This window comes from Podarcis raffonei, chromosome 8 (assembly GCF_027172205.1).
Source record: "Podarcis raffonei isolate rPodRaf1 chromosome 8, rPodRaf1.pri, whole genome shotgun sequence".
NCBI lineage: Eukaryota > Metazoa > Chordata > Lepidosauria > Squamata > Lacertidae > Podarcis > Podarcis raffonei.
Window position 1 is genome coordinate 10,301,881 of NC_070609.1, and position 23,267 is coordinate 10,325,147.

Here is a 23,267-nt window from a genome sequence, read left to right on the forward strand (position 1 = left end):
GTTTCAGGTTAAGTACGGACCTCCGGAACAAATAAAGTACTTAACCTGAGGTACCACTGTATATGAAACAAAGGGGAGCCACACTGGGGTGAATGTGTCCTCTTTTGTTTGTTCTTGTGCTCATTTCAATTTTTATTTTATTTTTTGGTTAGCTTTTCTTGTAGGGCTGTTTCCCATACAGTTTGGTACCAGCGGTCCATGTTCACTCCTGACAGGTCCCTCCAGAGTCCAGTTGAAAAATACTTGGAGTCGAGAGTGGATTTCGTGCTCCTTATTCAGCTCATAGTGTTGAGGAGGAATGAAAGTCCCCTCAAAGTATCTGCTTTATGTACATTATTTACACAATGGGCTGCACGTGATTGACTAATTCCGGGATTCTCCTGTAGGCCAATCAGGTTGTGGATTCACTTCCATCTGGAGCTGGATTGGGTGGCTCCTGTGGACCAATCATACTGCTGCATTGTTTTAGGACCAATCAGACTGCTGCATTTTGGATCCTATTGTTCTAGGACCAATCAGACTGCTGCATTTTGGATCCTATTCAACTCGGTACATAACACCAGTTTTGACACTCTTAAGCAAAACCCAGTGCAGTCAACTAAATACAACCAACCAAGCTCTGGGCTCTCCAACCTCTCGCACCGCCAACGGAAACAAACAAACAAACAGACAGACAGACAGACAGACAGACAGACAGATGAATGAAGAACCTACCCTCACAACTGAAACCAAACTCTGCTACCTTCTTCTTTGGTTGTTCACTTTTGTTTTTCATCATTGTGCTGGTTCTGCAGACTGAAGTAGTCAGAAGGGTGCATGTGAAGCTGAACATCTGGCTTAGCATCTGCTTGGGAGTGCTTTCTCAGGCTGAGGAAGCTCTCAGCCTTACCTGGAGAGGCCAGGTATTGAAATTGGGACCTTCTGCATGCAAAGCAGGGTCTCTGCCACTGAACTATGGTCCTTCCCTGGCTCTCTATAGGTGTACGAGGTCCACCCCCTCCTTACCTGTCTCCCACCCCCCTATGCCACTAAGAAGTGCAATCTCTAGTTCCTGTCGCTTGCCTGCCCGTTGCAAAACAGGAGCATAGGTTCCATGATGCAACACGTGGCTCTTGCTAGCTTCTTGGCAAGAATTAGGAAAGAAAGTTACGAAGTCCGTTTCCCTGCTGTCACCACCGCCTGACAGCAGCCGTTCAGAGTGGAGCAACGCAGCAACCGAACTGACGAAAGTCACAAAAACAGACAAACTCTGATGGAGAGACGGGAGAAGTGAACGCTGCCAACTAGTGGCCATGCTGGGGTGCGCAGCTTGTTGTGGTATCCTTGCAGTTCTTCAAGCAGGTGGTTGAAACCTGTGGCCACTGGTCTGCTGTTTGGACTCCAGTTCCCACCAGCCACAGCCAGCATGATGGGAATTGCGTGGCGAGTTCCCACCTCCCCCCCCAATGAAATAAAGACACAGAACACAAGAATTCAGGTTAATGGGTCAAATTAGGCCACAACTTTATTGATTACAGGAATTGAGTGGTATTGGCTTAGGCATTGGTCCTAACAACTAACCGGCTTCAAGGCCGGTAAGGGTTAACCACCAGTGGGAGGAGTCCTGCTGAGGCACGTCAACTAGGACCTCCCCCCAGCGTCACCTTGTGGGGGCGTGCCCTGGGCCCACACCTCCTTAGTAATAATAATAATAATAATTTATTATTTATACCCCGCCCATCTGGCTGGGCCTCCCCAGCCACTCTGGGCGGCTTCCATAGAAACCAAAAATACAGTAAAATATCACACGTTAAAAACTTCCCTGAACAGGGCTGCCTTAAGATGTCTTCTGAATGTCAGGTAGTTATTTATCGCTTTGACATCTGCTGGAAGGGTGTTCCACAGGGCGGGCGCCACTACCGAGAAGGCCCTCTGCCTGGTTCCCTGTAGCTTTGCTTCTCGCAATGAGGGAACTGCCAGAAGGCCCTCGGCGCCGGACCTCAGCGTCCGGGCAGAATGATGGGGGTGGAGACGCTCCTTCAGGTATACTGGACCGAGGCCGTTTAGGGCTTTAAAGGTCAGCACCAACACTTTGAATTGTGCTCGGAAACGTACTGGGAGCCAATGTAGGTCTTTCAAGACCGGTGTTATATGGTCTCGGCGGCCGCCCCCAGTCACCAGTCTAGCTGCCGCATTCTGGACTAGTTGTAGTTTCCGAGTCACCTTCAAAGGTAGCCCCACGTAGAGTGCATTGCAGTAGTCCAAGCGGGAGATAACCAGGCTTAGGCTTAGGACAAGGCCACGCCCCCGGAATCCTTTACCGGACTACCCTTTGTTTGGGGGAAGGTGATGGCGCTTCTTCCCCCCTTCATCTGCATAACAATAAATCAGTACCCCCACCAATGCCTAACCGCCAATACCGAGGAGTTGTGATGGTTTGCTACGAGGTAGGCGAAAACCAAATGGCTGGTGCCAATCTGCCATTTGGAAAAATTCCTACCAGGCCCCTTGACAGCGACCAACCGAAGGTTCATAGCAACGTCAAAGAACCTACCTAAGGGTGGGAAGGGAGGGAAAACCGGGTCAGCTGTAGCGAGGGAAAGAGGGGGAGCCTCGGCTGCGGCAGATTTAAATAGCGGAGGCCACGTCCCCGGAGCCAGCCGATTGGCTGGCCCGGGGTATGATGCAGCCGAGGATTCCCTCTGTTATCGCGTGGGCTGGAGCCAGCCCCGTGAGTGTGGGGAAGGGGCGTGAAGCCGGCAACCCCACCTCCTCCTTATCTCGGAAGTGGCTTTGTAGTCCAGTAATATCCAGAGGGCCACAGGCTCCCCATCTCTGCTTTGAACAATTGCATAGTTTATATCATTATTAGGTGCTCACCTTTACAATGGCCCTGCTAATGGTTTTTAACAGAGCAGGAAATGATTTGGGAGAGGCAGCACTTCCTATGGTGTACAGACATATTTTATTTCTCTCCCATTGTCTCCAGAAAAACAGGTGCTGCCAGGTTTTGTAGTACATGCAGGTCCCGCTGTCCAAATGCTCGTTAAACAAAAATTTGCTTGTTGAAATATGAGGCATTCGTATCTAAACTTTGCTATGCACAGTACGGATTCAGATATCCAAACAGCCAGACCTGCATGTGTTACTGTAAACAAATAAGCAGCCTTCATCTGGAAATATAGAAGCATAGAATTGTAGAACTGCAAGCGACCCTGAGGATCATCTAGTCGAACCCCCCGCAATGCAGGAATATGCAGCTGTCTCACCCGGGGATCGAACCTGCAACCTTGGTGTTATCAGCACCATGCAGTAACAAATTGAGCTATCCAGTTGCCCAAGCACTACTGCTGGGAGGGAGGAGGGAGTGATCAGACAAAGAACAGAGTATATTTTTCCTTCCTTGTTTGGCTTTTGCAAGGTTTCAGAGGGTTTTCCTGTCTGCCACCCCCCCCCCCCAGCATTTCTGGTTCAAAATTCTGTGGTTGGGAACACATTACAAGTTTCCCCATAGGAATCAATGGAAATCACTGACTTGTTATCCAAACACTGACCTAAAAAATGATTCCCTGACAATGCGTTGTGTTCAGGCAGCAGGACCTGCATGTAGCTCAAAATCCTATGTAACCTGTTTACCGGAGGCAGAACTGGGATATGTGTTTGGGACCCAACAGCCATCTGACTTTTAAAGAATTTTAAGGCATGTTCTTGGCTGGGGTGGGGATATCTATTGCCTTTCTGCAGCCTTAAGTGTTCGCCTAGCATTCCATACCCCTCTTCAACATCAACTTCGTTGGACTGGTCATGTTGTGAGGATGCCTGATGATCGTCTTCCAAAGCAACTACTCTATTCCAAACTTAAAAATGGGAAGCGTAATGCTGATGGTCAACAAAAGAGGTTTAAAGACTGTCTCAAGGCAAATATTTAAAAATGTAGTATAAACACTGACAACTGGGAAACACTGGCCTGTGAGTGCTCCAATTGGAGAACAGCCTTGACCAAAGGTGTCATGGGCTTTGAAGACACTCAAACTCAGGCTGCAAGGGAGAAACGTGCTAGGAGGAAGGCACGCTTGGCAAATCCAGACCGTGATCAACTCCCGCCTGGAAACCAATGTCCCCACTGTGGAAGGACGTGTGGATCCAGAATTGGCCTCCACAGTCACTTATGGACTCATTGTTAAAACAATGAGAAGACAATCTTATGGAAGACAATCTTACTAGCCAAAGAAGAAGAAGACATCTCATTGAGAGGAGGATGTATCTTAATCCAATGTAAACAAACAAGTTGTATAATCCAGAATGACTAAGTGTATTACCATTGCAAACACAATACGAGAAGAAGCCAGCTGCCAAACTCTTGGCCAGCTGCTTCAAGACAGTCTCAGTTCTCGGTCTCTGTGGCCTCTTTGTTCAGCCTCCTCTTCCACATCTTTTCTTATGTTCCCGTTTCGAGGCACCATCTGCTCTGTTGCCCTTCTTTGGTCCTCAGTTGTGGTGCCAGCTGGCCAGAAGAAAAATGCAGAGAGGAAGGTCAAGTTTGTTAACCTCAGCTTGAGCAGCAAAAAAGGCAGGGCGTGATGCTTCTTATCTCATGTATGTAAGCATTACTACCTGCTAGCATTCGCAAAGGAAGGTGCGGTCGTTGGCACAGGAGTATGGGCTTGCCCCAAAGTTGTCTTTGGCGATCCCTCGTAGCCAAGTAAGATTGTCTTCCATAAACATGGTTTTAACAATGAGTCCGTGAGTGACTGTGGAGGCCAATTCTGGATCCACACGTCCTTCCAAAGTGGGAACATTGGTTTCTGGGCCGGAGTTGATCACGGTCTGGATTTGCTAAGCATGCCTTTCTCTTAGCACGTTTCTCCCTTTTGCCCTGAGTTTGAGTGTCTTTAAAGCCCACGACACCTTTGGTAAAGGCTGTTCTCCAATTGGAGCGCTAGCAGGCCAGTGATTCCCGGTTGTCAGTGTTTATACTACATTTTTAAATATTTGCCTTGAGACAGTCTTTAAACCTCTTTTGTTGACCACCAACATTAAGCTTTCCATTTTTAAGTTTGGAATAGAGTAGTTGCTTTGGAAGACGATCATCAGGCATCCGCACAACATGACCAGTCCAACCAAGTTGATGTTGAAGAATCATTGCTTCAACACTGGTGATCTTTGCTTCTTCCAGTACACTGGTATTCGTTCGCCTGTCTTCCCAAGTGATGTGTAAAAATTTTCAGAGACACTGTTGGTGGAATCTTTTGAGGAGTTGGAGATGGTGTTTATAAGCGGTCCATGTTTCACAAGCATACAGTAAGGTTGGTAGCACAATAGCTTTGTAAACAAGCATTTTGGTTTCCCTGCGAATGTCCTGGTCCTCAAACACATTGCACTTCAATCGGAAGAAAGCTGCACTCACAGAGCTCAGGTGATGCTGGATTTTGGCATCAGTGTCGGCCCTTGTGGAAAGATAACTGCCCAGGTAGGAGAAGCTTAAAGCCACAAAGTTGGCACCCCTGGTCCCTAAGCTCCTTGTCCCATAACTTCCTTTGTTCCTTTTCCTGTCCTCCTCGGCCAGAGCTACCCCTGTCAATATTTCACTTGGACTGTTATGGGTTCCCTGGTCCAAACACAGCAAGGAAACAGCACAATTCTCAGCATTTTTTACTCAGAAGTAAATCCCATTGTATTCTGCAGGGCTCATTGGAGGGGCAGATCATCTGTCTGAAAGCACCAGGTGTCAGTTACCTGTAGGGATTGGGGGAGAAATCCAGACCTTCTTTATTTGCACATTCTGAAACAATACAAGAACCCAGACTCAGCCATCCTATGAAATTTGCAGTTCCCTGAATTTTGCAATGCATTTCTTTCACCTTATAGTGTGTACAAAAGTGCATTTGCTAGGATAACACCTGCACAAACACGTATTTATATATCAGCAAAAACAGCAAATAAGCAAATGATTATTATATAATAAGGGAACACTGTTTTGCAAAAATGTTTCTGTTAGGGGAAACGGCACACGAGCACCTGCATATTGGGAGAACTTTGCACACAAATGCTGATGGTTTTCATGACTCCCCCCAACCCCAAAGTTAATAAATGAATGAGGATATGTGGAGATCTGCTGCCTCTCCTGCCCTTAGAGAGGGATAGCAATTTGTTAATAATGCATGAAGAATTAGGGGCATTCTTATTATCAGCTGCTTGAATGGACAGTTCAGCTAAGTGGCAAAGAGGAGCTGATGTGGTGTAGTGGTTAAGAGCGGTGGACTCGTAATCTGGTGAACTGGGTTCGCGTCCCTGCTCCTCCACATGCAGCTGCTGGGTGACCTTGGGCTAGTCACACTTCTCTGAAGTCTCTTAGCCTCACTCACCTCACAGAGTGTTTGTTGTGGGGGAGGAAGGGAAAGGAGAATGTTAGCTGCTTTGAGACTCCTTCGAGAAGTGATAAAGCGGGATATCAAATCCAAACTCCTCCTCCTCCTCTTCTTCTTCTTCTTCTTCTTCTTCTTCTTCTTCTTCTTCTTCTTCTTCTTCTTCTTCAGTGTGGGATAAATAGAATATGAGAAATAGTTCTCTCAGAGCATCTCACTCACCATAAGAGTGTGGTTTGTGGGCAATCTAAAAAGGGCCGGTTTGATGGGACTTGCTTTCTGTTCCTCAATTCTGTAAGCAAATCCACCAGCTCAGTGGATTTCTGTTCCTATATTATGTCATCGTTTGGAAAGGGAACTTTCAGGTTGATTTGCAAACCTTATGCCATCCCAAGAAGCAGGGCTGTGAAAAGACCCTTTGTTGGACCCTGGACAGCACCATCAGGACAGCCCAAGCAGACACCACTACACTAGATGGACCAAATGGTCTGACCAAAAAAAAGCTACACATATGTTCTGCCTGATTTTGCTGGAGTCAGGAACACAGGCAGAGCCCAGGTGAAGAAACTTGGAACATTCCGTGACATCACCTCGCCTCACCCAATCAGCACCAGAGGCCTCACTGCTGCAGTTGCTATGCAGATGCAAGTTTTCATGGAAAACACACACACACACACAAATATCAGCGTACACTTTCTCTGTGCTTAATTTCTTGAGACACAACGTGTTTGGGAACAAACCTCATCTTGATGTTTGGCCCCTTATTTACAGAAGTGTGGAGCGGTGCCTATTGTTCTTCCACAGTGATGGTAACACACACACCGCACCTGTTCAGAAATTCTGGCTGTTTTGCCGTTAATAGGGTTGCCATATTTCAAAATATATTTTGCAGGAAAGTTGTTGCACTTCTTCTTTTCCTCATTTGCCAAAGTAGTTGTTGTGCTCTTTTTGCAAAAGGCACATAGGTTGCCATGGGCCTGGGTCTTCCTGGACATTTTAAACGATTCCACCCAGATGCTGTTTCCGACAGACAAATCCCGGACATGTCCAGGAAATTCTGGACTTATAGCAGCCCTAAATTACAACAAAGCCTTTGTGACATTCCCTTGCATGTTCAAAATGGGACTCGAGGGCTAGTGGCTGCCAAGCCTGCTCTAGAACGGAAACTTTGTCACCCGAGATACTTGATGCCTCCAGTATGCAAATAAGGCATGGTAAACAAATGCTTCATGGGAGCTCAGTTTTGTTGAGAGATGAAAGAGACCCCTCTGACTTTTCTCTGCTGCCCGCATCCCTTGAAACAGTGTCCGATGAGGTGTGTCTTCAACCTTGCACCACGCAAGCCTTCGTTGGACAGAAGTCTTCATTGTTCCCTCTCTTTGCATAACAAGTATCGGCTGGGATTAACTTGTTTGTGACACTGAATGGGTTGAAAGGGAGGGACCACAGCACATCTTATTCTGGCACCTCTGTCCTCCCAGACCCCGGCTGTCACCCCCTCCCTCGTGGACACATCTCTCAGCAAAATAGGCAAAGCGTAGGTGGGATTTGGCAAAATAGACAATTGAAACCCCATAGCGTGCTAATGTCCCAGACAGGGATCTGATGCAACAGAAGCCAGCCACACAGTGGAGTCTTCTCTTGCTTGGGAGAAGAAGCAGGGAAAGAGGAGGATTTAGGGAGAGAGGTTTTTTGCAAGGGGTCAAAAAATAGGGTAGGGTTTGCAAATCAGCCTGAAAGTCCTCTTGACGTTGCACAAACGGTGCATTTGCTCCAGCTCTGAGAGTGTGAGGAAAGCCAATGGAACATCTATTTGCCAGCCCAAGGTCAAAGCTTTGGTTAATATTTCTTCTTGCAGGTAAGGAAGATCCAAATGGGCAAAGGAATTGGCCACAGTAATTTGGGTCAGAACCATAGAACAGTGGTCAGAGGAGCTTGCAAAGATGAAATGAATGACTTTCCTTGCCTTTATGCAAATGTTGATGCTGAATTTCCACTTGATGTTGTGGATATTTGCAACGTTCCCGAGATTCGTCAAGTATTTGTTGTTTTTGTGGTTGACCTGTAATGGTATGTAGGCTTTCGGTCTTTGCCAGAATATGGTTGTTGACATGCAGTGGTGCATCTAATACCAACAGTATATCATAAATGAAGTGAAACGGTAAAAATACCAGGTGTTCTGGAAGTTTATATATATGACACCTGACAAAATCTAATCGAGAGACGACAACAAGTTGTGGTTGAAGTTTCACATTTAGAATTTTGAGCAGGGGAATGGAATACGACATTTTGGGATGTTTCAAATGTTGGGAAATGTTTAGTTCCAGTTTCAGCAGATTGCACCCGGAAAGCCTTCAACAGCTGATGAGGAACAGAGTTACACCTTACGGGTGCATAGTTGCCCGGCTATTTCCTGTGTCTGCAGGTGAAATGTCTTAGTGCAAAATTTGAGATCTGGGGTGCTAATGAAATAAGTTGCTGGACAAAGCACTTGCCATCTGTCTAAGCCTTCAACAGCTATGGGGCAGGTAGAAATTCAACAGGTAGGGTCATTTCCCATTAGTGCATCACCTTCTTGGGAATCATCAATTTAAATTTCTGCTTGTTATACTGCTGTTAAAAACACAGGAGCTTTGCAAGAAAGAAAGGGCAACTTTATTAGGGATATGTTGTGCATGATTTGGAGTGGAAAGATGAGCTAGCTGAGGAAAGAACTGGAAAAACTGCTGGTTCAAAAAGGGAAAGATCCATCAGTATAAGATTTTGCATTTACTTTGATTTTATTCTTGCAGAATCAATCATCCTGAGCTCCTTCGTCCCGATGGCCCTGGGAGAAACAGAGAGGGTGATTTCTGCCACGGACCAGAGTGGGATCTTCACCACAGAGAAAACATCACAAATCTCCCAGTTTTGTCAGTGATCACTGAGATCACAACATCCACCCTTGTTTCCTTACCACTTAATTATTGGGTGGGGGGTTAGATCCTCAGGACAAAGGGTTGGGACTAGACTCTCTTTCCCCAGTGCCATTGCTTCAGCCAAAGTTTGAGTCCGACACAGCTTCTTTGAAGTGTGAAAATAAAAACAGTGGGGGGTCCCATTGTGGATCCTTCACATCGCATGGAGTTTGGCTCCTCATAACTAGGCCTCAAGCCTGTTTCTGGAATGTTCTGGAATGTGAATAGAATGTTCTAGAACGTTGAGAGAACATGATGTTGGGAACGAGGTTTTGAGTTCTGTGGTGGGGAAAAGGACATAAATGTTCTGTGGAGGGAGAAAAGTGGATTATAAATAAAGACACCCCCCAAAGCGCTGAAGCAGACCTTATTTTAGGGATTGCACCTTTCATCCTGACCTCACTGTTGATTTCTGTTCCTTTTTCTTTTTTTTTAAATGTAGACAGACCAAAATCTGCCACAATAAGCCCCTCTGGAAACATCAGCCAGCTGTTGGGTTCCAGTCTGACTCTCATCTGTCGTGCTGCGGATTCGAATCTTGCTACACAGTATAGATGGTATTTCAACAACACCGATGCAAACGTGACAAGCAGCAATCTGACCATTGAATCAATCTCCTGGAAAAACGAGGGGACCTATGTCTGCTGCATATCCTACCCTCAAACAAATGCTACAGCCTATGCATCTGTATCTTTGAGGATAAAAACAGACAACGGTGATTTTCTTGGCTGTTCTGTCTGCCGAAGAGTTGCAGGGAGCTCATTCCAAGTTCAGTCTAAACATGTTTTCTCAGAAGTAAATCCCACTAGGTTGTGTCCAATTAGGTTTCCCTCAGAGTAGTCCCACTGAAGTAGGGCACAAAAGTTGTCGAGCTTTTTAAATCCCCAAGGAAATTTGAAGTTTTTGAGCTATTTCTAAGGAAATTTGCCCCAAAGTCAACACTTCTGGTGGGGGGGGGGGTTGCCATACACCTGGGTGTTCCCAGACATTTTTTTACAGACTTTTGGAAATTCAGCAATTTCTGACGGATGAATCCTGGATATGTCCGGATGTACAGCAGCCCTACACTGAAGTGACTGCGCCCAATTTAGGGTTCCTCTTTGCCGTATCCCCACAAGGAAAACCCACAGCTTATGGCTGAATTGGAACAAACAGAAACTGGGTCTTTTTTGGCACATATTGTCATTTGTTCTGAATTAGCACTAAACAGAGAAAGTAAAAAGAATTCTGGGAGTTGTAGATTTTTAAGGGTGCCGAGAGTTGTTAGGAGAGCCCCCCAAAAATTTTTCCTCCCAGAGCTACAATTCCCAGAGCCGTTTAACAACCAACCTTCTTAAATCCAACAGTTTTAAAGTAGAGCAAATATAGTATTTATATATTGTTAATATTTGGGCTTTCATTCTCAAGAAATGAACTACAGTGGTACCTCGCAAGACGAAATTAATCCGTTCCGCGAGTCTCTTCGTCTTGCGGTTTTTTCGTCTTGCGAAGCACGGCTATTAGTGGCTTAGCGGCTTAGCGGCTATTAACGGCTTAGCGGCTTAGCGGCTATTAGCGGCTTAGCGGGTTAGCGGCTATTAGTGGCTTAGCGGCTATTAACGGCTTAGCGGCTTAGTGGCTATTAACGGCTTAGCGGCTTAGCGGCTATTAGCGGCTATTAACGGCTTAGCGGCTTTAAGAAAAAGGAAACAAACTCGCAAGAACTCGCAAGACATTTCGTCTTGCGAAGCAAGCCCATAGGGAAATTCGTCTTGCGGAACGACTCAAAAAATGGAAAACTCTTTCGTCTTGCGCGTTTTTCGTCTTGCGAGGCATTCGTCTTGCGAGGTACCACTGTATTCTAAAAGCATGTAAATAATTCCTGTAGGCCAATATGATTTTGATAGTGCACTATGAAGCTAAAGATTTATTTTTACAAATTTTAGGGTTTCAGGTGTTATATATTAAGCCTTTACAGAGCTGATTGTACAAGAATGTAAAAGCTGCTGTTTTAAATTTATCTAGATTCTTGGACCAACCTTAAGTATTAAATCAATTGCATGATTGTGATATTAAGCTAGGCAGTTTGGCTGTTAGTGTACTTTTGTACTTGTAATTTTAAGAAAAGGAAATTCAATGTATAATAGTACATTTGAATTTATTTGATGGTGAACAAGTCACCTCTCGAAGCAATGAAAGGTGTAATTTTGATATTTTAAAATTATACATCTTTTCATTAGGAATTTCATACTGTCTCTTACACAAGGTTTAAAATAAATTTTTGTGGGACGGGGTGTGGGGAGGAAGGAGAAGGGGATTCTGAGCTGTTCGACAGTGGAACAGTCTCCCTCAGGAGCTGGTGGAGCCTCCTTCCTTGGGGTCTTCAAGCAGAGGTTGGGTGGCCATCTGTCATGGATGCCTTAGCTGAGATCCGGGCATTGGAGGATGGTTGGCCTAGATGACTCTTCCAGCTCTACGATTCTGTGATTTATTTTGTTTTTCTTCTGCTTTAAAAAATAACTTTTTAGAAAAGAGAAGAAACTTCAACTCCCTCCATCGCTGACCCTGCTTGCTGGGTCCAGCAACCTCTTGAGGGTTTCCTCACGCCAGATTGGCAGGGTGGTACTGCTGCAGCAGCAAAAAAGGGCGAATGCAGCCCACAGGATATGAAAACAGCTTCCCCTTTGTGACGGCAAACAGTGCGTCCTGTGATGGGTTGCGATATCCATTTCTGACACATGCGCCGGGATTGGGCAAAGAATGCACAATGAGACATCTTGCTTAGCCTCTCAAAGCTAGAACATGAGAAAAGTCCGGCCAAAGACCTATCTAGTCCAGCGTCCTGTTTTCACAACAGCCACACAGAAAATAATAATAATAACAATGCGTGAGAGAACAAGAAGTAAAATCCTAGGGGTAAAAAAAAGGGGGGGATGTTCACACCACTCTTGCTTTTCTGTTCCAGAAACTTCTTCAGCTCAATCACAGTTTCCTCTGACGGTGTTTGTCGGCATCGTGTTTGGGTTGGCGGCTGGGGTGACTTTGGTTGGCGCCTTGCTATGCTGTTTCTGTGAGTAAAACCCTTGAACTGGGAAGACTCGGACTCCTGGGTTCTGTTTCCAGGGGATGAGTGTTAGGAATGTCAAAGGGGCTCTTGGCTTGCTCTGTATTTTAACACAAATCTACCTAATCTGCAGTCCGTGAAACTATCCTTCAAAGTTAGCTTGTCATCCTTGATATGATACGATACGATACGATAATCTTTATTGTCATTGTCCCATACAGAACAACGAAATTGAAAAAGTCTACATCAGACATTCAAAACCAACAAGCCTGCTATCCCAGCTATCCCAGCCTGGTTAGCCCCCTAAAAACTCTGATACCCCATAATTAAATACCATATACTCCCATAGAGACTGCCTTACACTGCATTTAAAACCGAAATCGCATTTGGATAGAAACTGTTTCTCAGGCGGCTAGTCCTAGTCTTTATAACCCTGTACCTTCTTCCAGAAGGCAGAAGCTGAAAGAGACCGTTTCCGGGGTGCGCACTATCCTGCGCTATCTCTGCAGCTTTCTTATGGCCCCTGGAAGCATAGATTGGTGAATCAACGAAAAATCTTCAAGCCCTGGTCTTTGTGAAATATTATTTATTTATTTATAAAAAATAGTTACACGTCAGTATTCTTCTTTGTGTCCCTCCTCCATGTGAAGTCCAGAGGGTGGCAACACGAGAAAGGGCCTTTTCTGCAGTGGCTTCCCGCTTGTGGAGTGTTCTCCGCAGGGAGGCTCGCATGACCCCATCATTGCGTTCCTTTAGACACCAAGGGAAAACTTTCCTCTTCAATGTTCCTTTGACTGATTGACATCTGATGCCCTTTTAAATCTATTGTGGGAGGAGGGGTTGGTTTTGTCCTGTTCTTAACTTTATCATGTATTTTGTGTTTTTATATTCTGATTTTATGTTGTGAACTACCTCGGATGAAGGGCGGTATATACATTTAAATAAGAAGAATAAAAAATATTCATTTAAAAATCAGAGTGGTATACAGCAATTGAACATGAAACTGTACAATAAAAACCATATTAAAAAGTTTTAAAATCTCTATAAACAGTGTAACCCAGAATACTGAGCCAATGGCACAAAGATGGTTCCTTGTTGTTGTCTATCAGACCTTTGTCAACTTGAGGAGAGATCAGTGACACTCCTGTACATTGTCTCAGTAATCAAGCTGGGCTATAATTATAAAAGGACCTTGAATCCGGCCTGGTAGACAGAAGAAGTGCTTTTCTCCATTCTTATCTTGTCCCTAGGTGTCCACATTCGGAGGAACAACCTGCAGCCGCCGCCACCACCACCAATTTCGACAATCCCATCCTTACCTAAGGACTTCTCTCGATCCAAAATGCTTGGTAGCAGAGCCAGAGAAGTGAGTGATGATTGAGACACATTGCAGCTAGAACAACCACTTTCACCCTTGCACAGCAGAGGTTCAGCTGGTGCTGAACTTTGGGGCTCAAACCCTGGGCTGTGGATTAAGCCACAGAGCCTAGGACTTGCCGATCAGAAGGTCGGCGGTTCGAATCCCCGTGACGGGGTGAGCTCCCATTGCTCAGTCCCTGCTCCTGCCAACCTAGCAGTTCGAAAGCACGTCAAAGTGCAAGTAGATAAATAGGTACAGTGGTGCCCCGCAAGACGAATGCCTCGCAAGACGGAAAACCCGCTAGACGAAAGGGTTTTCCGTTTTGGAGGTGCTTCGCAAAACGAATTTCCTATGGGCTTGCTTCGCAAGATGAAAATGTCTTGTGAGTTCCTGCAGGGTTTTTTTCCTCCCCCCCCCCTTTTCCCCAAGCCGCTAAGCCACTTAACAGCTGATCCGCTAAGCCGCTAAGCCGCTAAACAGCTGATCGCTAAGCCACTTATCAGCTGATCCGCTAAGCCGCTTAACAGCTGATCCGCTAAACCCGCTAAGCTGCTAATAGCGCTAATCCGCTAAGCCGCTAATGGGCTTGCTTCGCAAGACGAAAAAACCGCAAGACGAAGAGACTCGCGGAACGGATTCTTTTCGTCTTGCGAGGCACCACTGTACTGCTCCAGCGGGAAGGTAAACGGCGTTTCTGTGCACTGCTCTGGTTTGCTCTGGCCACATGACCCGGAAGCTGTACGCCGGCTGCCACAGCCAGTAAAGCAAGATGAGCACCACAACCCCAGAGTCGGCCACGACTGGACCTAATGGTCAGGGGTCCCTTTACCTTTAAGCTACTGAAGGTTATGGGGCCCTTTATATAGCAGGCGGGGCCCATGATGTACATCATAGGAGCCTACACAACACAAAACACTGTTGCTGTAAGTAGGTTTTATTTTATTTGTTTTTGTCTTTTATTTTGGAAATGTACATCCAAGTTTTTGTCCCTTTAACTTTTTTTGGGCCCCCCAAGAGAGTGGGGCCCTAAGCTATAGCTTGTTTAGCTTATACGTAACTCCGGCACTGCTCAAACCCAAAGCTCAGCCACCCACTCCTGCCCCATGACTACCCAGGGAATGGCAGCTGTAAGGGGCAGGGGCAGTCTTGGCGCTGAGAGACGAGAGAGGTTTTTGTTTCATTTGATTGTAGCACAAACCAACCTTGTTTGCACTCCCTGAATTAATATCTGCACCCTGAATTATTCTGTGCAGTTCTTCAAGCAAAAGCACTGTGCGCCAAAGGGCATTTATTAGATAAAACATACACGCTATGTGTAAAGGTAAAGGGACCCCTGACCATTAGGTCCAGTCGTGACCGACTCTGGGGTTGCGGCGCTCATCTCGCTTTACTGGCCAAGGGAGCTGGCGTACAGCTTCCGGGTCATGTGGCCAGCATGACTAAACCGCTTCTGGCAAACCAGAGCAGTGCACGGAAACGCTGTTTACCTTCCTGCCGGACGGTACCTATTTATCTACTTGCACTTTGACATGCTTTCGAACTGTTAGGTGGGCAGGAGTAGGGACTGAGCAACGGGAGCTCACCCCATCACAGGGATTCAAACCACCGACCTTCTGATCGGCAAGTCCTAGGCTCTGTGGCTTAACCCACAGCGCCACCTGCGTCCCACACACGCTATGTGTATGAAGACTTAATTCTGTGTTTTGGGGGGGAGGGGGAGGGGAATGCATTTATGTGTTAAAGTAAACCACACACAAACCCAGAGTGAAGTTTTTTGTTTCTTCATACAAAAATTCAGACTTAAAAAAAGAGAAGAGAGCAGGGGCACTTCCAGCCCTCCACAAAATTGCTTCAGCAAACTAGGAAACCTTTCTGTTTTCCTTTGTTTCAGACCAAGCCTGAGAACCCTGCTGAGCCCAGCACCATCTACCAGGTAAGTGTACAGCTTCTGCCATTGCAGGGGGTTGGACTGAATGACCCTCAGGTGTCCCTTCTGACAATTTATGATTCCATTGATACCTCCAGAGTGAAGATTAGACTTGGGAAGGAAGAGACAAAGGGAAAGAGAATGAAATAGAGCCTTCCGCTCTTTTTGGCAAGCCAGCCGTGAGTCCGTTCTGGACTGTCTAGTCTGCTAGATGCGACATGAGACAAAACCCACCACCACCCACTGCTGTCTGTGGCTTTTGGGGGCACAAAGGTTGCACAGCCGCCCTGCTGCCTAGGCAAAGAATTACGATAGTGGTGGTTGTGTTGTTGTTGTTTTTATGTTCCTTTGGCAAGGCTGACTCATGCCACACTGTGACACAGGGTTTGCTCATTGCATGACTCAGCGGATGGCTCAGAGCCTAACTGGCTGTCGTTCTGCGGGTGGGGGAAGAATCCTGCCCACGCCGACTGCCCTGTGCAGGATCCTGCCTCGTTTTGAGTCAGCATTGCCCACTCAAGTCTCGCCACCACCCACCCAAATACCTGGTGCCTGCAAATGTTCTTGGACCACAGCCCTAAATTGGACATCTCCGGAGCAATATGCTCCCGACCTGCCTTTGAAGACAGTTTGGAAACTGCAGATGGTGCAGAATTGGGTGGACAGATTGATGTCGGCCTTGCAGAGGTCAGCAGAAGGCTGGGGGAAAGGCTGTCTTGCTGCTGTTTTCTCATGCTCTGAAGGGAAGGGCCCAATAGCTCCGATTTACAGTGGTACCTTGGGTTACATACGCTTCAGGTTACATATGCTTCAGGTTACAGACTCTGATAACCCAGAAATAGTGCTTCAGGATAAGAACTTTGCTTCAGGATGAGAACAGAAATTGTGTTCCTGCAGTGCGGCAGCAGCAGGAGGCCCCATTAGCTAAAGTGGTGCTTCAGGTTAAGAACAGTTTCAGGTTAAGTACGGACCTCCGGAATGAATTAAGTACTTAACCCGAGGTACCACTGTACAAGGAACTACCAAAATGATTAAGGTTTTCAATGACATTTTTAGGTTATATTTTAGTGATCAAGATTTAATATATATTTTTAACTGCCACTATATCTGAATAGTCTCTGTTATACCCAATTGCAATTCAATGTATTCCTGTTGTGTTTTATGATTTTCCTGATATTGTAAGTGAGCCGGAACTGGTCTGTGACCGTAATAATAAAATTCATTCATTCAATTGACAAGGAAGGGGATTCTGAGTGAAAAAAACCTCTCTGACAGTAAGAGCTGTTCGACAGGGGAATGGTCTCCCTCAGGAGGTTGTGAACTCTACTTCACTGGAGTTTTTTAAGCTGAGGTTGGCTGGTCAATCGTCAGGGATGCTCCAGCTGAGATGAACCTCGGGGTCCCTTTGAACTGTACAATTCTATGATTTCATGATTGTACTCTGACACGCAGCAGCTCACTCAGGCCCCAATTCTATGGCAGAATGGTCAGCTAGGTCTACTGTCTTAAGATCCCTTTAACAGGAGAGGGATTGAAGGAACAAATTACCCAAACCTGACTGTGCAGTCACCCGAACCGGGCCCCAAAATTCCCAAAATCTTTCTTCAAGGATCCATTAGCTAAAATCCATTAGCTTGAGCTGTATAACACAGACCCAACTGTATAAACAAAGCCTTCTCCTTTATCAGTCCATGAAGGCTTAATGGATGGCCTTGTCAGTTCCGAGTGGAGACGGGATAGTGGATCTGGGTCTTATCTTAGGTTGTAAACTATCCACTCTGACGCGCAGACCTTGCAAGACAGGCCTGTCACCCCCGCGCCAGGGGATGGCGCCAGGAGTACTCCTCCTTGGGGTGACCTTTCTACCCCAATATAAGAATACAGAAACAGGAACTTCTGTTCATGCTCAAGGATGTAAACTTACGTGTACAAACTCATGAGGCTGGATTCCTGGGGAGGGGGAAAGGGGACCTGAAGGGGATATAAGCTGTATGTAACTGCTCTTTAAGTGTGCTTGCTGTGACTGATCACACAGTGCCTTTCTGCTACCCAGAAAGCAGAAATATCCTCGGTGTCTAATGACTCCTCCCTCCCTCCGGGGAGCAACGTGCACCCAACCAATGGGAAAAGTCTGAAAGGCTACAGGATGAACCTAGGTGTCAGGTGTGGATTGCAATGGTGGTCTATGCACACCCTCCCCAATTAGTTAAGCGTGCAAGGCAGGCAGATCAGACCCACAGCTGAACTGTCTCAACGTTTTGTCTTCAGGAGGTGCTGTGTGATGACGGGGCTGTGTATCAAGAACTAGAGAGGTAAGCCTCCCCTCCATTTCTGTGACTTCTCCTGGCTTTGGCAAGAAGGCAGGAGGACTCTAGGACCCTGCCAGAGCTCTCACATCTCCTCCCCAAAGCCCAGGGCTTCACTTACCTGGTTCTGAGATGGTGCCCCCAAGGCTCAGTGCCCAGTGTCCAGCCCTAAACCTGCCTCTGCCACCTTTCCGTATACAGAAGGTGACTGGAACCAGCAGTTGAAAATTTAACTTCTAGTAAACTTAACTCTAGTGAAGGGGCAATGCCTTCCTCTGCCCCTTGGGGGCAGCAGGCTAACTTAGGGGGCACCAGGCACACACAGTTCTGCCCTGCCCCACAGCAGCTCACTGCAGCTTATTGCCTGCCCAGCCCCACATTTCCTGCATGTGCATTTCCTCAAATCCCACCACTGAGTTTTTGGCATTGGAAATAAATTCTGGGCCAGATCCTGTGCCCTTCACACACATTCATTCTCTCTCTCTCTCTCTCTCTCTCTCTCTCTCTCTTTATCCAGGTGATTTCTGAGTGCAGCATCTCCTGTGTAGCAATAAGGACTTACGATAGCTTCTCCCAGCTGAACGTTTCTGCCTAGATGCCTGTCAGCTGCAGACCCCCAGCCAGGCCCTCTTTGATATACCTGCCTTAAAAACCCAGACTCTTCTCTGAATATAGTGCTTTAAATATATGGCGTGAATGTGGCCTTAATGTGCATCCCTGCAGATCATTCTGAGGTAGAACTCTGAACGGTTTCATCTTCAATGTGTTGTTGTTGTTTTTACTTTAAAAGAAAAACGCATTAGACTCTTTGTGCTTGTTTGCTTAAATATCAAAACGGTTGGAGAAAATGCATTAAACAATTCACATTTCACTGCTTTCCTACTGTCTTATGTCTCTTTTTGATGGCAACCTGAAACAATCCGAACGTTGGGTAGTTGGGTTAAATTACCGAGGATTGTCTGCCATAAACTTGAATTGATCGGTGAACTGAGCGTGAACCGAACTAGGCAGTTTTATACAGGATCGAGCATGAACTGAAGTTAGTTCCTTTCTGGATGTGTTAAGCTGGAGCTGGTTCCTTTTTAAAATGATCTTTCCGAGATATGGGCCCCACCTAGGACCCCTGGAGCCCCCTGGCTCAGCCACTGCTGTTCACACTTCCTGTCTAAGCAAGTAAAGAATGTGTTGGATTTGTGTCCCACCGCCTCTCCAAGGAGCTCAAGATGGCAGCATACATGGTCCCTCCCCCCCATTTTATCCTCACAACATCCCTGTGAGGTAGGTTAGGCAGAGGGCTCATCTAGGCTTCCCACCGCTTCCCCCTCTTTTGTGCTGAATCCGAGCAAATGTCAATCAGCTTTCCCAGGGACTGACATTTGTTCCGATTCAGAGCTAAAGAGTGGGTTTTCCTGGGGCAAGTTGTGGGGCAAACAGAAGAAGAAGAAGAAGAAAAAGAAGAAGAAGAGGAGGAGGAGGAGGAGTTTGGATTTTATATCCCACTTTATCACTACCCTAAGGAGTCTCAAAGCGGTTAACCATCTCCTTTTCCCTTCCTTCCCCACAACAAACACTCTGTGAGGTGAGTGAGGCTGAGAGACTTCAGAGAAGTGTGACTAGCCCAAGGTCACCCAGCAGCTGCATGTGGAGGAGCAGGGAATCAAACCCAGTTCACCAGATTACGAGTCCACCACTCTTAACCACTACACCAGAGGACCACTTGGACCCATGCTTCCTAGGCACATGACAAGCAGAAGCATGGATTGTTGGGATACTGCCAGGGAGATAAAGTCCATCTGAGCCCCCAAGCTCGGTGCCGGACGATCCATCGACCTCCCTTAGTCACGCAGTATCTAGCAATTATAGCGACACGAAGCCTCAAGAAAAGATAGCCACATTCTTGGACTTGTGCACACTCTATCAGCAGAATTCACACAACAGAAGTTGCACAGCATGAGAGCAGAACATGCATATTTACAGTTTATTTGGCGTTGGTCAGAACAAAGAAGCATGACCGTCTGCTCCGACTGCTCAGGCAAAACAGCCAAAAACGAAAGGAACTTACAACATAAACATCCTGTGAGACAGGAACTTACGCAGGCTGTTATACAAACATCCTGCTCCCTTTTAAGGTGGAACGGAAATATCCTAACATCCTCCCCCTTTCCGTGTAACCTGTAGTACCTGTGGTTCAACCCAATTGCAACCTTTGTGCATAAACCTTAAGTTGTTCTCTGTTAACAACCTTAGACAACAGATCAGCAGGAATTTCATTTCCTGGCATGTAGGACACCTGAATGAGTCCTTTCTGAATACACTCTCTTGCACGATGTAGCTTAATCTGCAAGTACTTGGTCCTTTGCTTGCAACTCTCCGAGTTCAGCAAAGCCAAACAAGATCTATTGTCTTGATACACTTGTATAGGACATTTCACAGAAACCCCAATGTCCTTAAACAGTTGCATCAACCATTCACAATCCATGAGTGAAAATGACAGAGCATTGAGTTCTGCTTCACAGGAACTTAGGCTAACTGTTGTCTGCTTTTTGCACAACCAGTCAAACAGGCAGTGGTTGTACATGTAGCATACTCCAGAAGTGCTTGTACCATCCGTGGTGTCACTTCCAAAACTTGCATCTGCAAAGATTTCAAGACCTCCAGTCTTCTGACTGGTGAACCTCAGCCTGTAGTGCATAGTCCCTTTCAAATAGCGGGCTATGCGCTTCAGAGCTTTCCAATCCTGAACAGTAGGATTGTTAGCATGTCTGCTCAGCAGGTTAGTGCTTACAGCAATGTCAGGTCTTGAACATCTAGCAATGAAATTCAACTTGCCTAGAATGCATCTGTACAGCGTTGTGTCAGAAAACGCTTCAGCAGTACTATCTACCTGGTAACCTGTCACCATCGGTGTGTCTGCTGGGTTTGCATCAACCAAATTCAACCTGGTTAATACATCAGCAATTTTCTGTGTTTGGTGTACCAGAAAATTACCTGCTTGGTCCCTCTCCACCTGCAGAGAAAGATAGTTGGATACCTCACCAAGATCCTTCATGTCAAAGTGCTCCTTCAGCTGAGCTAGGGTGCTTTGGTAAAAAGCCTGATTCTTCCAAAACATCAGAAGATCATCAACAAAACATAAACAATACAGTTTGTTTTGCCCCTCCTCCTTGACAAACACACACGGATCAGCTTTGCCCTGGTGAAAACCTAGAGAAAGCAACGTTTCAGTGAGTTTTGTGTTCCAACACCTGGCACTCTGCTTGAGACCATATAAGGATTTCCGCAGTTTACAGACCATTCCCTTCTGTATCTGCATCCCGTCAGGTGGAAGCATGTACAGCTGCTCGTTCAAAATCCCGTACAAAAAAGCTGTATTAATGTCGTGATGGGAAACATGCAGTTTCTCCTCCGCAGCGATCTTGAGCATCAGCCGAATGCTCTCATATTTGACCGTGGGTGAGTAGGTCTCGTGGTAATCCTGCCCTGGTACCTGTGAAAAACCTCTGGCAACCAATCTGGCTTTGTGTCTGACAACCTTGCCATTCTGGTCTGTCTTGGCCTTGAAGACCCACTTGCTGCCAACCAGTCTCATCCCTGGGACTACCGGTACCAGCTCCCAAGTTTGGTTCCTGTTTAAGGAATCAACTTCAGCCTTCATGGCATTAAGCCAAGGCTCAGCATCTTTAGAGGTTAACTCCTGGACCTCTTTGAAGCTTGAAGGTTCCCACACCTTCTCTGAGCTACTAAGAACAGCAGTTGCCATCTTAGCAAACTCATCAGCAAATCTCTTTGGAGGTTTGCCTTTGGTCGCCCTTTCAGACCTGCGAACCAGACGCAAGTCTTCTGGACTCATCTCCTCCTTCTTAGGAGAAAAACGACCAATGGTGAACAGTGGTTCTTCCAGTTCATTGTCAGACTCATCAGATGGTCTGACTGAGGCCTTTGCGCTCTTGTAGTCTGCTGTGTCATCACTGTCACTGACAGCAGCAGCAGCGCCGCCCACTGAACTGGAATCCGAACTCTGATCATCATCATCATCATCATCATCATCATCCTCAGTTTCCTCAGCTTTCTCAGCATGATCTGCTTTCTTCACATCACCTTCATCCTCCTCTGGGTAACTCTGGAAAATTCCCACATTTTCCCCCCACTTAGGATTGTACTCAACACTCCTTGTGAACTTTATGGATTTAGAGTTAGTCATCCATACCCTGTATGCACCTTTTTCGTACCCCATGAACAAACCATGTGCCCCACGCTTCCCAAGCTTGTTGCTTTGTGGGGTGTGTACCCACATGTCAGAACCAAAGATTCTCAAGTGTTTGACATTAGGTTGCTTACCAAACATTTTCTCATAGGGAGTGCAGCCAATAGGTGATGACAGTCTCCTGTTAAAAGTAAAAACAAAATTTGCCAAAGCCTCCCCCCAAAACTTCTCAGGGAGATTGGCATCATGCAACAAGGTTTTTATCCCCTGCAGCAACGTTTGATTTGCTCTCTCCGCAAGCCCATTCATCCATGGCGATCTGGGCGTTGACAAGTCATGCTGGATTCCCTTCTCAGTCAGGAAAGCTTCAAACTGCTGAGAAGTGAACTCCCCGCCTCGATCAGTAAACAGACAACCAATACGTTTACCGTGAGCATTCTCCAACCAAGCACAGAATGCCTTGAACCTAGGAAATGCTTGCGATTTCTGCTCGAGCATAAACACATGAATGTACCTGGAAAAAGAATCAATTAGAACCATGAAGTACCTTGCTCTACCCAAAGAGGGCGCTAGAGGACCTACCAGGTCTGCGTGAACTAGCTGGTAGGGTTTGGAAGCCTGCCTGCTAGACTCCTTGCCTTTTGGAGCAACCTTCACCTTGTTCTCTGCACAAGATACACATTTCATGTGAAACTTACAAGGTTTGATGTCCAAACCTTCAACCAACTCAGGCATCTTGGCTAGCGCTTGCCAAGAGAGGTGACAAAATCTGCGATGTGCATCGTGAATGCATCCTGCATGAAGAACCTTGTTAGTTTGTGCAACACAACAAGTATCAGCATTAGACACAGCAACATCATCATAAGTTAGACTGAACAAACCATCCACCAACTTTGCATGCAAAATGTCCTCTTTGCCTTTTCTGATGACACAGACAGTCCTCTTGAAGGAAACCTCAAAACCACGCCCAGTCAGCTGTGGTACACTAATCAAATTGTCCGCAGCTCCTGGAACAAAAAGTACATCTTTAATGGTAGTATGCAAACTTTCAAGTTTCACAGTCCCAACTCCTGTAGCTTGCAAAGTCCTTCCATCAGCCAGCTGGACCTCTCCATCTTGAGGTGTG

The 23,267-nt window shown here is 46.3% G+C and overlaps 1 protein-coding gene across 1 annotated transcript in view; it reads left to right on the top strand.

Moving 5' to 3' along the window:
• CEACAM20 (CEA cell adhesion molecule 20) overlaps positions 1-18,773 on the top strand; it is a 32,442-nt gene extending 13,669 nt beyond the window's left edge. Inside the window, exons 2-8 of the mRNA XM_053397847.1 lie at positions 9,137-9,256; positions 9,744-10,016; positions 12,246-12,350; positions 13,595-13,710; positions 15,596-15,637; positions 17,900-17,943; positions 18,455-18,773. Coding sequence (XP_053253822.1) covers positions 9,166-9,256; positions 9,744-10,016; positions 12,246-12,350; positions 13,595-13,710; positions 15,596-15,637; positions 17,900-17,943; positions 18,455-18,458 — 675 coding nt within the window. The 5' untranslated portion in view covers positions 9,137-9,165 and the 3' untranslated portion in view covers positions 18,459-18,773. The remainder of the gene's footprint in view (positions 1-9,136; positions 9,257-9,743; positions 10,017-12,245; positions 12,351-13,594; positions 13,711-15,595; positions 15,638-17,899; positions 17,944-18,454) is intronic.
• The last annotated feature ends 4,494 nt before the right edge of the window (positions 18,774-23,267 follow it).